General features: G+C 33.2%; 1 protein-coding gene across 10 annotated transcripts in view; it reads right to left on the bottom strand.

The window, feature by feature from the left end:
* Senp7 (SUMO specific peptidase 7) overlaps positions 1 to 14,394 on the bottom strand; it is a 202,390-nt gene that overhangs the window by 39,535 nt on the left and 148,461 nt on the right. For all 10 annotated transcript variants that reach the window (XM_063224873.1, XM_063224874.1, XM_063224875.1 and 7 more), the window contains 3 exons: positions 13,756 to 13,913; positions 10,867 to 11,013; positions 2,539 to 2,572 (listed from right to left, as the gene is read on the bottom strand). In XM_063224873.1, the coding sequence (XP_063080943.1) occupies positions 2,539 to 2,572; positions 10,867 to 11,013; positions 13,756 to 13,913 (339 nt within the window). The remainder of the gene's footprint in view (positions 1 to 2,538; positions 2,573 to 10,866; positions 11,014 to 13,755; positions 13,914 to 14,394) is intronic.

The raw sequence follows: 14,394 nt of genomic DNA on the forward strand, positions 1-14,394 counted from the left end.
AATAAATGGATAAATAAATAAAGCAAGCAAGCATTTCAGTAAGGTTGATCACAAAATAAAACTGAAGTAAACATAAAACAAAAAAAATTCTCACAGAATGCAAAGGAAAAGGCCAAAAACGTTAAGTCACAAAAAAGAAAAAGAAAGCAATATACAGGCCCATCCAGGAGATATAATCTATGTGTAACAGAATATTTGAAAGAGAGGACAAAGCAAATGAGCTGAAACAGTAATTAAGAAACAAAATGAAAAAATCTTTCCAAAGTTAAACAATGTTGGCGCACAAATGAAGATTCACAGGGTTTCTTTAAAATTCAATGAAAAGAAAACACCACCTAGGCATGATGATTTTTTTAAATTTCCAAGATAAAGAAAATAAGAATTTTGCATTTCATCCAGATGGAGAAAATAAGTTACCTTTAGCAAAAAAAGTCAGAGTGATCTCAAGAGTTTCTTCTTGTCAATTTTAAATGCCAGAAGACAATGGAAGAACAACTAGAGTTTTAAAGGAGAATAATTTCAAACTAAGAATTATACTCCTGCCAAATTAGTATTTCTGTATTAAGAACAACTGGAAAAAATTCTCAGGCACCAAGGAGTTAACAAAATATATTGACCAAGAACTTTTTCTGAAAACTCTGCTGAATGATTTACCACAGCCAACAGAAAAATTAAAAAGAGTAAGGAAACAATTCAATGGTAATCATTAAAGCTAGTTAAAAAGCATGAAGTCTAAAAGTGTAACACATAGGGAAAAGTAATAAAACTAAATGCAAAATTGATCTGTAAAGCAGATCTAAAATTCTAATTTTACATAGGGCTTGGTTTGATTTGGTGTGGTTCGGTGTGGTGTGGTTCGATGTGGTTCGGTTGGGTGTGGTTCGGTTCGGTTCGGTTTGGTTTGGTTTCGTTTTGAGACAAGGTATGCTATGCAGTTCAGGTGGCCTTGAATTCACAAGCTAGCTTTGAACTCACAGGCTGGGCTTTAACTCTGTAGCCCAGAATGTCCTTGACATCACAGCGATCCTCCTGATTCAGGCTCCTGACTTGAGATGACAGGTGTGAGCCACCACTACTTATTTTATGTAGTTTTAAACTAAAAGTACATGCCAAGTATTGACTGTATTGTGTAAATAAATACTATTTTATTTTTGTCACATAATATTATAAAGATGCATGTTAAGAGAAATGTATCTTAGATAAAAATGCTTTTTTGTCACTGTGGTCAGAACAAGTACAGTAATGATATTCTAAATATTAATTAACCTGACAAAATTAGAAAATTGTAGTTTTATGTCTCTTAACAAAGAAAAAGCAAATTCATAACATTAATACTGATACGATAAGAAGAAAATTTCCAAAGCACTGGTTGCCAAGAGATGGATATGTCTGAAATACCGAATTGTGAGAACCAGCAATTACTGCATCAAAAAGTAGAATATAGGAATTCTAAGTTCTTGGAATTAAAAAGAAGGGAAAAACCAAGAAAATGTAGCAAAGACAATACAAAAAAAAAAAAAGGTTAAATTTTACATAAAAGATATAACAGAGATAACAGAGATAGAGGTGAATTATAAACTGGTTAAATTATCAATTAGTAAGATCCAAATTGATCCAAACAAATCAGTCTCTATCCAAGATATCCACACGTGTATTTAAAAAAAGGATAAAAGGTTTTAAAGCTCATAGAAAATCTTTAGATCATAGAAATGAAAAGCAACATTTATATTAGGCAGAAATAAGGACATTACAAGATATTTCAAAGTTAAGAGACTTTCTGTGGCATTCATACATAAGATTTTTGGTTATAATGTTTTGATATGGATGGTGGTTTTACTGTTATTCACTGATATAGATACATATAATTTAGAACATTTTAAATTAGTTCATTTTATGTACTTAAAATTCACTGAATAACCCTTCAATTAAAGAAAATACATGTAGCAAAAAAAGTTGCTTTCTTTGTTCATATCTTAAGTGCTATGTGTATATATATTTTTCCTCATTCTTTTCATTACTTACTTTCTAAAGTTATTATTTTTGTCACTATCCTAAAAAGTCTTTTTGGGGGGACAAAATGAAAAGATGGTATGAGTCTTTTTAAATTATAGGTACATTTTCCAGTCTACTTTATTCAGATAAGTTACAGTATATAAAATGATATAAAAACCTATTTTATGATTGCTTCTTTCTTTGTAATTCCTATTTTCAAGCATTTTTACACACCAAAAATAATCTATCTTTTAAAATTTTATTTCTTACTCTCAAAAAATCATCATGGGTACTCTAATATAGTTTGACTTAGAGACATTAAAACAACAAAAGTCTATTTTAAGTGTCATGAAACATTTAATTCCCTTTTAGAGCTGCTAAAAAGATGTAAAGGTGAAACATACTAAACTACATTAGTTTTATTTATATCCTATACTGAAATAATTATGGAAGACTGGTTGAAAAATATTTCAGAGTTCTGCTAACCAAACATTTTATAATTAAATAATACTGAAGAGAAAAAATCATAAGAGAATGATAGCTTACCTTGAAATGGGATTTTAACATACTTTGTTGTGAACTAAAGGGAATAAAGCAAAAAAAAAGTTATTATTCATACTTCACAAATTTTTATACCACCAATAAAATGCTCAGAAAGTGTTCAAAGCTCTTTTATCAATAAAACAAGAAAATGATTCACTGTAAAAAATTAGTTTTAGGGATGGTTAAGAATCCTGTGTCATGTAAAACACTCATTTATGAAAACCAGCTTTTATTTAATATATTTTTCAAAACTATATTGTGAATTATTTCCTGCAGTACTGGGGATTAAATTTCCCAGCCCTTTTTAAATTTTTTTATTTTAAGATAAGTTTTTGCTAGTCCCTCATTTGCCCAGGCAGGGAGTGGGCTGGGGTAGTGGCGAGGTAGATAGGTTAAATGTGAGTCTCCTGCCTCTGCCTCCTAGAATGCTGAGATTACAGTATGCACCACTACACCTTGCTCACATTCTAAAATTTTAAGGAAGAAATAAGACAAAAGTCCAGAAGCAACTGTCAAGAGACACACAAGGTAGCTTACTCAGAAATTGATAATCATTCTCTTAGGGATAAACTTAGCCAAGAAAATCACAAAAAGTTGCTGAACAAATCAAAGTACCAACACAATATATTATTTATAATGAAACATTAAAATGATCAAAAGCCTTAACTTGTATACCACCTATTATGAACATTTTGTTTTTATGGGGAAACTATCAATTATAATCAAAAGATTGCTTCTACCACATGAAAACAAAACTAGAAAAATAAGTTGTTTTACTATGGAAAGGCTATAAAACTCTATAGAACATAACTTCAAAACAGTGATGTGCTTCTCAAAACAACATAAATTAAATCTCCAAGCCAGAATACTTTTCCTCTGGATGACATTTACATAGGCACTGTAAATTCTTTTATCTTTCATTGTTCCATGTTATGAATTCTGACTGAAGTCCTTCTGCTCCCCAAAAACTTTACTTCCTCTAGGTGTCTTTTGACTGTGTCTGTAACTGTTGCTTTCATAATAAATTTTCAAGGCTAAGTCTAACATATACCATCTAAAACAGGCTTGTGTTTTAAAGTTTGTTTTTCCATTAACACTAAAACGAATGTGCCTATTATTCTTTGGTTAAATTTTCTTTCAATGTACACATTTATAAAACTGTTAACCATATCAAGTACAGTCTGAGCACAAGGCAAAATTGAAGTCATCTTGAGTAACGAGTTCCATTAAACACTGTTCACTAAAACCGAAGGTTTATTTTCGCTGTTTTACCATTTAAAATTTTTGTCATATATTTACACAAATTTAAGACTCTTATTCCGTGAAACAAGTCAGTCAGTGAAGCCAGTATGAGGGAATAGCTAAAAGGTGAGTTTGTAATTCAAATCCTATCTCTATTGTCTCTACAACTAACACAAATAAGTAGGTAAAGAGGTAACTTTCAGGACCTCTCACAGCTTTAAATATGAGGACCTTAATCAAAGAAAGGCACTATTATCTTTAAACGTCAGCACCTAAATAAGAATTCATCTCATTTAATACCATCAAGTTATTCTGCTAATTTCACATAACTGCTGTATGTAATTTAGTGCCTACTTTGCCTTTCTAAATTCCTTCTCATATGTTTCACCAAGTCTTTAAGCTTATAATACATATTTGAATAAATATAAATAGTTCTAGGAAACGGAAAGTATTTTCTTTGACAGTTCATACAGCCATTACTACAAAATTATGAAAAAGAAATAATCCATCTATGTCCCTACCATTACTTTCCTATTAAGCTTTTCCTTACTTTCTTCTGCATCTTGATGCTGTCAAGTATTCTTGTTCTTTCAATGAATAACTATACCAACATATTCTGTCTCCTTGGAGTAAGGACCATATTTCCAGTAAAAATTTAACCCCCAGTTAAGAAAAATGTGTTTTGTAGGCAGTAAGGTAGATCCAGTTCTCTAAAATAAAAAATCTGATATAAACTTAAGAACAAAGCTGTTCACAACACTTATTTTATAATTTCTTAAAATACCCAGAACGGTTTTCTGCACTTAATTTATACTTAAATACTCTTCCTATTACAAATACTAATATTTTTTTAAAAGTTCACAGTTTAATGCAACATTCTGTATACCAAACCAAAAACATTAACGTAACTGCTCAACTAGGCTTTAACTTATATAGTAATATTCCACCACTAGTATTCCACTAATTCAGCTAAATTGTAAGTATAATGAGAGTGAGAACACTATCTCCAGTATCCATAACAATGTCTTATAGTAGGTTGTTCAAAAAGCAAAACACTACGCCAACTGAAATGACCAACAAATGGAAACTGTTAAAGGTATCTCATAATGTAAAGGAGAGTTAAACTAAATTAACATAATTGTGATAAACTGTAAAACATTATGTGCAATATATTATCCTTTTGTTTCAAAGTGTCTATCTACCTTTTATTTTTATGTCTCTATCTATATATATGAAGAATATAGAATGATACACACTATAGAATTAGCAGCAATTGTCTGTGGGTAAAAGATTATACAGTACATGGCATTTACACTGCTCCTTTACTCAGTATTTTTTGGTCTAGTTTTATTTTTGGCACATAACTAGCCCAACCAATTGTATAACAACACATTACATTAAATAATAAAACATTCACTGTTAAAAATTTATGTTGGGCCGGGCGTGGTGGCTCACACCTGTAATCCCAGCACTTGGGAGGCTGAGGCAGGAGGATCGTTGCGAGTTCGAAACCAGCCTATGCTACAAAATAAGCTCAAGGCCAGCCTGAACTATACAGCAAGACCCTGTCTCAAAAAGATTAAAAAAAAAAAATTATGTTGTATGATCCACACCTGGCAGTTTTCCAGATTTTGCCAATACAAAGAATTGAAAAGAAGTAGGTAGTTAAACACAAATTTAAAATGAAAACAAAGAAGAAAATTCTGAAAATTGAACAAAATTCCTTTCAAGAAAAAGAATTATAAAACAATTAAAAATAAATAATTTTAAAAATACATCAAGCATGCAAAAATCTTAATATTTGAAAATTGGTGGTACATAATATTAATTTAAACCCAATCATTTTGAACTTTCAATCAAAGCAATCTTAAGTATATTATAAGCTACCACTGTGTGTAGTTCCTACAATTTTCCACACTTTTATGTTATGTTTAATGGCATTAGGTCTTCCTACTGTATGATCACCAAGTAAACAATTACCTCAAATCTTAAATTGTATGCTGTTTGATCTGAGAATCCTTTTCTGATTCTTTAGACACTTGTTCTCACTCCCACATATGCCCTCTTATAAATATATCCAATGTGCATTTTATGATAAGGTAAATACACGTGTTTCTTTATTAAACTACAAATTCCTTGAAAGCAGAAACCATGTTTCACTAATTTTATATTCTCTGCCCTATTTCCAAAACAGTGAAAATTACTACAACTGTAAGAAAAATATCTGTTAGATTTATGGAAAGATGGCAGAGCAGTAAGCAACAACAAATCAACCTCTTCAGGATTCAAATTCCAGTGGGAAGGGTAGCACACATCTACAATCCTAGCACTCAGCGGGCTGAGGAGCATTGTAGAAGGTGAAAGCCAGCTTAGATTACATGGTTAACTCAGGCTACACAGTGAGACCTTGTCTTTCAAAAAAAAAAAAAAAAAAGATTCAGACTCAAGACCCTGGAAACTAAAAATCTGAAACACAAAAGGACAGGTGTGGATCCTTGGGACCCAAGGAGGATCTAAAGGGAAAATTAGAGCCCATAGAGAAAGTGAAAGTGAAGAGACAGTTCTCAACACAGAATAAAGGAGGGGGCAACCTACACTTTCTCTCCAGCTTCCAGCTCAGGGAGGGAAAGATAAAATCTAAAGACTCACTGAGAGCAGGCAACTCCAGAAGCCTCCAGGGAGAAATGAATCAATGGAATGGAGCAGTAGATGCTGTGCACTGGCTCTACTCTAGACAACCATCATGCTCCTGGAGAGGGTATTTGTTTGGATACCAAAATAAAGAGAGGCCAACTGAACCTGTGACTCAGAGCAGCCATGGGTAAAGCTTCATCTTGGGGCTACCAGTGTTGAAATCACAGTCTGGGTAAGGTACAAGTGGGAGAAAAATCCAGAGTGTGGAAGCTACGGTCAGGTTGGCAAGAGACACCCAGAAACTTATAGGCTGAGTGACTCAGATCACAATACCACAACCAGAGTACAGGATCAGCTTGTACTTCCATGGAATTGAAAGCATCAGAATCAGCATCCCACCCTAATCCTACTACAGGTTTGCTGGGGTTATCCAGCACCCTATCCTAATCCTACTGCAGGGCGGCAGGATTATTTACCACAGATCTGGGCTCTGACTGCCTCCTTTGTCTACCAGCAATAGCAGATCAGCTAGAACAGTCATCCACTTGAACAGTCATCCAATTGGACACTACCGCAAAACTGGAAAACTCATATGTAACAACTAGGTTGAAATCACAGAGAAACTTATCTTTTTTTCCTTCTTTTGCTTTTGGTTTGTTGTGCTGTTCATTTAGGTTTTTTGTTTTGTTTTTTGATTGTTTCTTTTAATTTTTTCATGAGTATGAACATTGTTTTAGATTTTTGTTTTTCTTTCTTTCCCTTCTATCTTCTTCACCAGTTTTCCCAGGCTTAGACAATCTTCCTTTGTCCTTCAGCCTTGCTTCTAATCTCTTTATTTACCTATTTTCTTTTCTTCTTATCCCATTTAAATATTGTCTCTTCTTAGCATAAAATAGCTCTATTGAATGGAGCACAGTACCAAAGAACTGAGTGGTAGACCAAACAGGTAGCAACCTTTCAGACCTAGTAAATTGGGACAGACTCAAAAGCCAAAAGCCAGATAAGCCTAGAAGAAGTATCAGAAAACTAGTCATTTCCTAAAAAGGTCTCAATAGTAGTAATAAAGCAACCCACTAAGAGTAATTTACAAGCATCAACACGGAAAATAAACAAACAAAACAAAAATATAAAATGAGAAAACATGGAAGCAAGGTACAACACATAATCCCCAGCTCACCCAAGGCAAATCAAGGGGGCGTTGAGATTGTAGAAACACAAAGCCTCCTGCTGAATTTTATGAAATGGTGGCATCAGAACTACAAAACAGATTAATAAATCTCTTGCAGGGCCAGGGATTTAGCTCAGCAGGGTTAAGTGCCTGCTTGGCACACATGAGGTGTGATGAGTTCAATCCCCAGTATCAAAAAAAAAAAAAAAATCTCTTGCAAAACTAAAACAGAAATAAAGAGATGACAAGCATAATTTAAAAATTAGTGAATCTAGAGTACATATAGATTAAAAAAATAAAGGAGCCTAGGACAGACATGGAAACTGTGAATAATCAACACAGAAGATTTAATGAAATAGACTCAAACAAAAATCTAGAAGATTAAAAATTCTACTGAAAGTATATCCAACAAAGTCAACAAATAAGAAAGTAAAAAAAAAAATGAAACTAGAGTATCAGATCTAGATGACAGGCTTGTGGTTGGCAGTCATCAAACAAAAAGCCTCTTAAAAATTGAAAGAGATCATAAAAAATCAATTCAACACCTGATAGATGATGCAAAGAAGACTAATACACGATTAATTAGGATCCAATGAAGAATCAGAACACAGCACAAGAGGCATAAAAAAAAAACAGTTCACAGAAGTAATAGCAAAAAACTTTTCTAAGCATGGAAAAAGAACTTGAGATACAGATAAGTGAATCATAGAGAGCTCCAAATAGTCATGATCAGAAAAAAAACTACCCCAAAACATGTAACAATTGAGATTCCAAAAATTCAACATATCACATAGTATTAAAACCTGCCAAAGATAAGAAACAAAATTACATAGGAAGGAAAATCCATCAGAATCAGAGCAGACTTCTCAACTCAAATACTTAAGTCAAAAAGCTCTACACGCAAAACATTTTAAGTGCTAAAAAAAACAATTTCTAATCCAGAATAATGTACCCCACAAAACTATCTTTTCAAACTGATAGAGAAATAAGACATTTCCATGATAAAGAACATCTGAAGAAATTTATGACCCACCAAAAAGTTGTTTATTCTTCAGCACTCTAAAAAGTTCCAAAAAGCATAATAAAATGAATTTACCAGGTGAGGCAGGCAATAAAACAGAAGTGAAAGAAAGAAAACCAACAACAGTAAAATAATATGATGAAGGTAAGTCAATACATATCAGTTGATCAGAATGGATCAAGAAACAAGATCCAACAATATGCTGCATACAAGAAATTCATTTAACTCAAAAAGAAATTCATATATTGAAATTCAAGGATGGAAAACAATAGGGTATGCAAGAGCAACCCAGAAAAATGCAAGGGTAGCAATTCTATTTGCATACAGAGTAGATTTCAAGCCAAGATTGATCAGAAGAGACTATTATACACTTGTCAAGGGAACAATCCAAATCCATATATTTGATATATATATATCAAATACTGGCATATCCAATGATATAAAACAAACACTAACGGATATGAAAAATCAGATAAGCACTAATACAGTTGTAATTTGGAACCTCAATATCACACTGTCACAAATAGGTCAACAAGACAATCAGAAACTGAGTATCAGAACTGAACTACACCTCTAAACAAATGGACTTAATAGATACCTACAGAGTGTACCACCAAAGAACCAAATACACATGCTTCTCAGTAACACGCTTCTAATAGCATGCAGTCTTACAAAAGAAATTAGTAGCTGTGAATTCCTACCCAAGAAAAACAGAGTTCCAATAAATAACCTAATAATGAGTCTCAAGGTTTTAGAGAAAGAAGAACAAGCTAAACCCAAAGCTCATACAAGGGAAAAAATTATAAAGATCAGAGCAGAAATTAATACAGTTGAGACTAAAAAAACAATACAAAGAATCAATAAATCCAAGAGCAGGCTCTTTTAGAGATTAAACAAAATAGACAAACTCTTAGCCAACCTTATAAAAAAAAAAGACCCAAATCCACAAAACAAGGAGTCAAAAGGGCAAAATGACAATGGATCCTGCAGAAATTCAGAAAATCACCAATACCTACTTTAAGAACCTGCACTCTAATGATGAGAAACTCAGAAGAAATGGGCAGATTCCTGGATACATAATAAGTACCAAAGCTGAAACGGGAAAATATAAAAATTATAAGTAACCCAGTATCAATCAATAAAATTGAAGAAGTAACTTCAATTTTATCCCAGGATCAATCAATAAAATTGAAGAAGTACCAACAAAGAAAAGTCCAAGTCCCAATGAATTCTAACTGAATTTTATAAGAACTTTAGAGAAGAACTAATGAAAATACCCTTCAAACTTTTTAATAAAGTAGGCTTATGCTATCAGGGGTCTTTATGTTATTGAAGATGGTGGAGAGACAATAGGTTACCAGGCAGTTTCTGTGTTCCAATCTGGCTCAAAGAGCAGGACAAGGACAGCCTTGGACAACCCATAGACTTAATTTATAATCTGGGGTCCCTAACAAATTCCTCTCTTCCAGTGTGAGTGCTACCCACCTTAAATGCAGGTAGCCTTGATAAAAATGTAAGGGACAGAAATGGAGCTAGTGTAGTGCCACTTGTCACCTGTTGTTTGCTGCTTGTCTTCTGCTGCTTCCTGATTGCTTGCTTTTTTGATGCTTTCTCCCTTCTGCCTGCCATGAACCGCTTCTCCTCTGCAATGTCCACTGCTACGTCCTCCGGCCTTGGACCCAGCCAACTATGCACTAAAACCGCTACAAGATGTGCACCAAATAAACTTCTCCTTTAACTTTGCCAAGTTAAATAAACTTCTCCTTTAACTTTGTCAAGTATTTTGTCTCAGCGATGAGAAAAATAACAAAAACATTCCTGTCATAGGTTTGCCACCATTGTCCTCAATGATAAAGACCCTGCTCAAATCATACCTCTCTGCCTTTTGCCCCTCTGCTACTCCTTATCTTCCTTATAAAGACCCTGTGTTACTCTAAATTCCCTGAGGTGGTCCTTGTTGACAACAGACTCCCTACTTCTTTGGTTTACTGGTTTTCCCAATAGACCTTTTTCCTTGCCCCAAAATTTGTCTTCAAGTCACGGGCTTTTCTCAAGCACAAAAAATCAAACTTCATTTGGTAATACAGAAAGAAATAAGACTTCAGAATGAAGGAATTAAAGATACATTGAAAATTAGGTATAATGACTTTCAATGTATCTCATTACCTGTGTAAAATTAATCTCAATTATTTTTATGTGCACACACAAAAAAATTTCAAAATATCTTAGATCCAAAACTCCAAAAAAAGAAAGAGAAAATACTTACTGTAACAGAACCTTTAGAAGCTCCTTTTATTTTGCCAATGTACACAGAAGTAAATATAAAATCCACATGCAGATCCATCTCATTATTAGGTACAATACAGGAAATGTTTTCCATAACAGGATTGTAGGGACATAATTCAGATGATGCCTAATACAGAATAAATTACAAAATGCCCATAACCCTAAGTATTATATAAATGCTGAAAATTATTTACAAGGTCATATTCTTCTTTAAATCACTATTAGCAAATTTGTGAAGAATTTTACACTGATCTTAATGTGAAGAAATAGTTATCTAGATTTTTGTTCCAAAAGGTGTATGATTTACCATAAGAGAAACAGTCAAATCCAAAATTAATTCCATAGGCCTAAACTCCAAAATATAACCCCTTCTACATCAAAGCCATGGTGTCCTACTCAATATCGCCTAATTGGCTTTATTCATTTTTAATTCAGCAGAAATAAGTTTAGATTTATATAGCACTTTTAAAATGAATTATTAAATATGACTTTTAATCTATGCAACCACTTTATATGTAGAGAGATTTCCTTCCCATTTTATAAATGAACTTAATAAATGTTTGACTCGGTTAAGTAACCTGCCTGAGGTCATGCAATTAATAATCAAAACTAAGACTCAAACTATAGTTTCCATTTCAATTACACAATCACATAAAGTAGTTTCTATTAGTCAAAATAATGGTCTTGCTTTTATACTTTCAGTGAACAATGAAGGGATAATGAGCTTAAGAATCTTGTCATCTTATATCTGTATGCTTTATTATAGATTCCAAGTTGAAGGTAACCAACCAGGAATGGCTCAGAGTTCCTTAAAACTTTAAGATACATATCATTTCCTCTACAATAACTATAGAATTCTGTTTTAAAAGAATACACAGTAAGGCAGTATCAATAGCAGCTGTCTCCCGCAGCCTCTTCTGAATTTTACACTGCTTTCAGGTAACATTTTCAGCTCTACATTTACCTTGTCCCTGAGGAATTAACCCTTTTTATTATAAAAGATCTAATAAGTTATTATTAAAGCAATCACTGTATATGTGAATTCACTGCTCTTCTAATAAATGTGATCAATTCCTATTTAAAACATACATAACACCATTAACACGGAGCATAATTCTATTTATCTATTAGAAATGCTTTGTCATTTTCTTCTTTTATTGCTTACTATATATTTTCTCATGCCCTAAGTAAAAAGAATCAAATTAACAGTAGATGGTTCCAGTCAAACTGTGATTTTTTTTAAGTGATAAAATCAAAAGTCTGTACAAAAATAGTTTTTTCAATGAGCTCACATTTTGTAAAGGTTGTCTTTAAAAATGACAAATCCATATTTCTCATATTTTCTTTTAAAATTAAAATTGAGAGGGCATGAAGATGCAGTATTCAGGTATTACAATATTCTGCTTTTTATGTACTGACGTCTTACAACATTTGCTGCTTTGGTATGATTATGAATTATATAAATTCTGTGAGATGCTATTTTCTACATGATCATTTTATATATTGCATTGTTAATTTATATGCTGCCAAATCAACTGTAATTTATCTGTAAGTTTCAACTTAACTAACAATGAAACTTTTAATTAAAAATATACATAAGCAAGTTAGTAGGTTACTGTTCTGATCTGACAAGAACAGTTATACTTCAGTAAAAACTCAGAACACAGTAGCTAAGTTGATCTCTATGTCCAGTACCAATCATAAAAGAAATACTCATGAAACAATAATCAGACCATCAAATTAATTTCCTACATGTTATGGTTCAAATCTAAAATGGCTTGCAAAGTCTCATGTGTCACTAGACTATGGAGGTGGCACAGGTAACTTGCTGTTACCAGGTGGAGTCCGGTTGCAAGAGGCAAATCACTGTGGACAAGGCCTGGAAAGATAATTTTCCTTTCCCAGCTCCTCCCTTGATATTCTGCTTCATGTTTGCCGTGAGATGAGCAGCTTTCCTCCCCCTAGATCCTTTCACCACACCTACCAGCCTTAGAGCCAACTGACTATGGACTAAAACCTATTTATCAATTTATTAGAATTATCCAAAATAAACCTTTCTTCCTTTAATTTTCTGATGTCAGGTACTGAGTCCCAGCACTGAGAAAGTGACTGGGACAATACATTTAACCAAATGTAGTACATTCTAAAATAACAGCCTTTGATATTATTCAAACACAAGCCAACAGAAGTTTAGCACATGAAAGGGAACTGACAAGAAACTATTCAAATCTTACTTTAGGCCTATTGTCTCTAAAGTACTATGTAAATAACATGATTGGTTGATTTTAACCTGACACATTTCCATTATTCTTTTCTGCAAATGAGAAGAGCCAAAGGACTTACCAACTTTGGATAGGGTTATGATACTAACATAAATGCTTTCATAAATTATTTCACTTTAATAGCACAATCTTGTTTTTTTGGTTTTTTTTTTTTTTTTTTTTGGTCTTTTTCGTTTTTATCGGTACCAGGGATCGAACTCACGACTGGCTGCTTGCAAGGCAGGCGCTTATGCCGCTGAGCTAAATCCCCAGCCCCAATAGCACAATCTTGTAAATTAGGTGCTATTATCCTTATTTAACAAGGAAACTGAAGCTTAAAGGAGTAATTTGCCAAAATGGCAGGGCCAGGACCTGAACACACATCTGTGTATACCTGGAAGCCATGATCTTTCCTCTACCTTATCTTTGATATGTTTGTAAAAGGAACAATTCTAAGAAGCCAGAGTACTCTGTGACCATTGAAATTAATATGAAAGTCATCTTAAATTAAGTTCACTTATAATTTATGTTAAAATACTGTGCTTGTTTAAATAAATACTAACCAATAAGTGTATTTCTCAGTCAGTGAGAAAACAAAAATAAATTACCTGTCCAGATTTACATGTAACCAGAGGCAGTTCAGACAGTGGTGATTCAGAAGTACTTTCATTTTCATTAGTAACCTCATAGTCCTGCTTGGACTGCAATTTAAGAATTCCTGAACTTTCAGGTTCGATAGGTCCTTCTTCATCGCTGGAAACAACAACTAAAAAAGGAAAAGGTATTTTAAATGTGTCACAATAACCACCTATCAAAATGAAAACTTTCATTTCTATCCTTTTTTTGTTTTGCTTTTTAAAAGAAATAAAGAAAACTTTCAAGTTAATGCAATATACCTTTAATAATCATGTCAATTTAATTTAATCATCAGTAATTCACTTTAGGAACTAACCTGTTGCTCATCCTAATTTACACTAGCTCAACTCTGTGTTTCCCCATCAGTGCTACTATCTAATAACTACCTGACACTTCACCTTCTAAAGGATCACAACCTTAAAAAAGGACACAATCAGAAAGAAACTTGCTACAGCTTAGAGATTAAATATTCCTCAGTGGTCATGTGTTAAGGGCTGGTTTCCCAAGGTGGTGCTGAGAGGTAGTAGAACCTTTGAGAGGTGAGGCTTAGTCAGAGGTACTTAAATCACTAGACACATCTTTGAAGGGGATCTTGTGACCCCAGCCTAACC

The sequence above is a fragment of the Cavia porcellus genome, unplaced genomic scaffold (assembly GCF_034190915.1).
Source record: "Cavia porcellus strain 051 isolate PalLab524CR breed Dunkin Hartley unplaced genomic scaffold, mCavPor4.1 scaffold_15, whole genome shotgun sequence".
Lineage (NCBI taxonomy): Eukaryota > Metazoa > Chordata > Mammalia > Rodentia > Caviidae > Cavia > Cavia porcellus.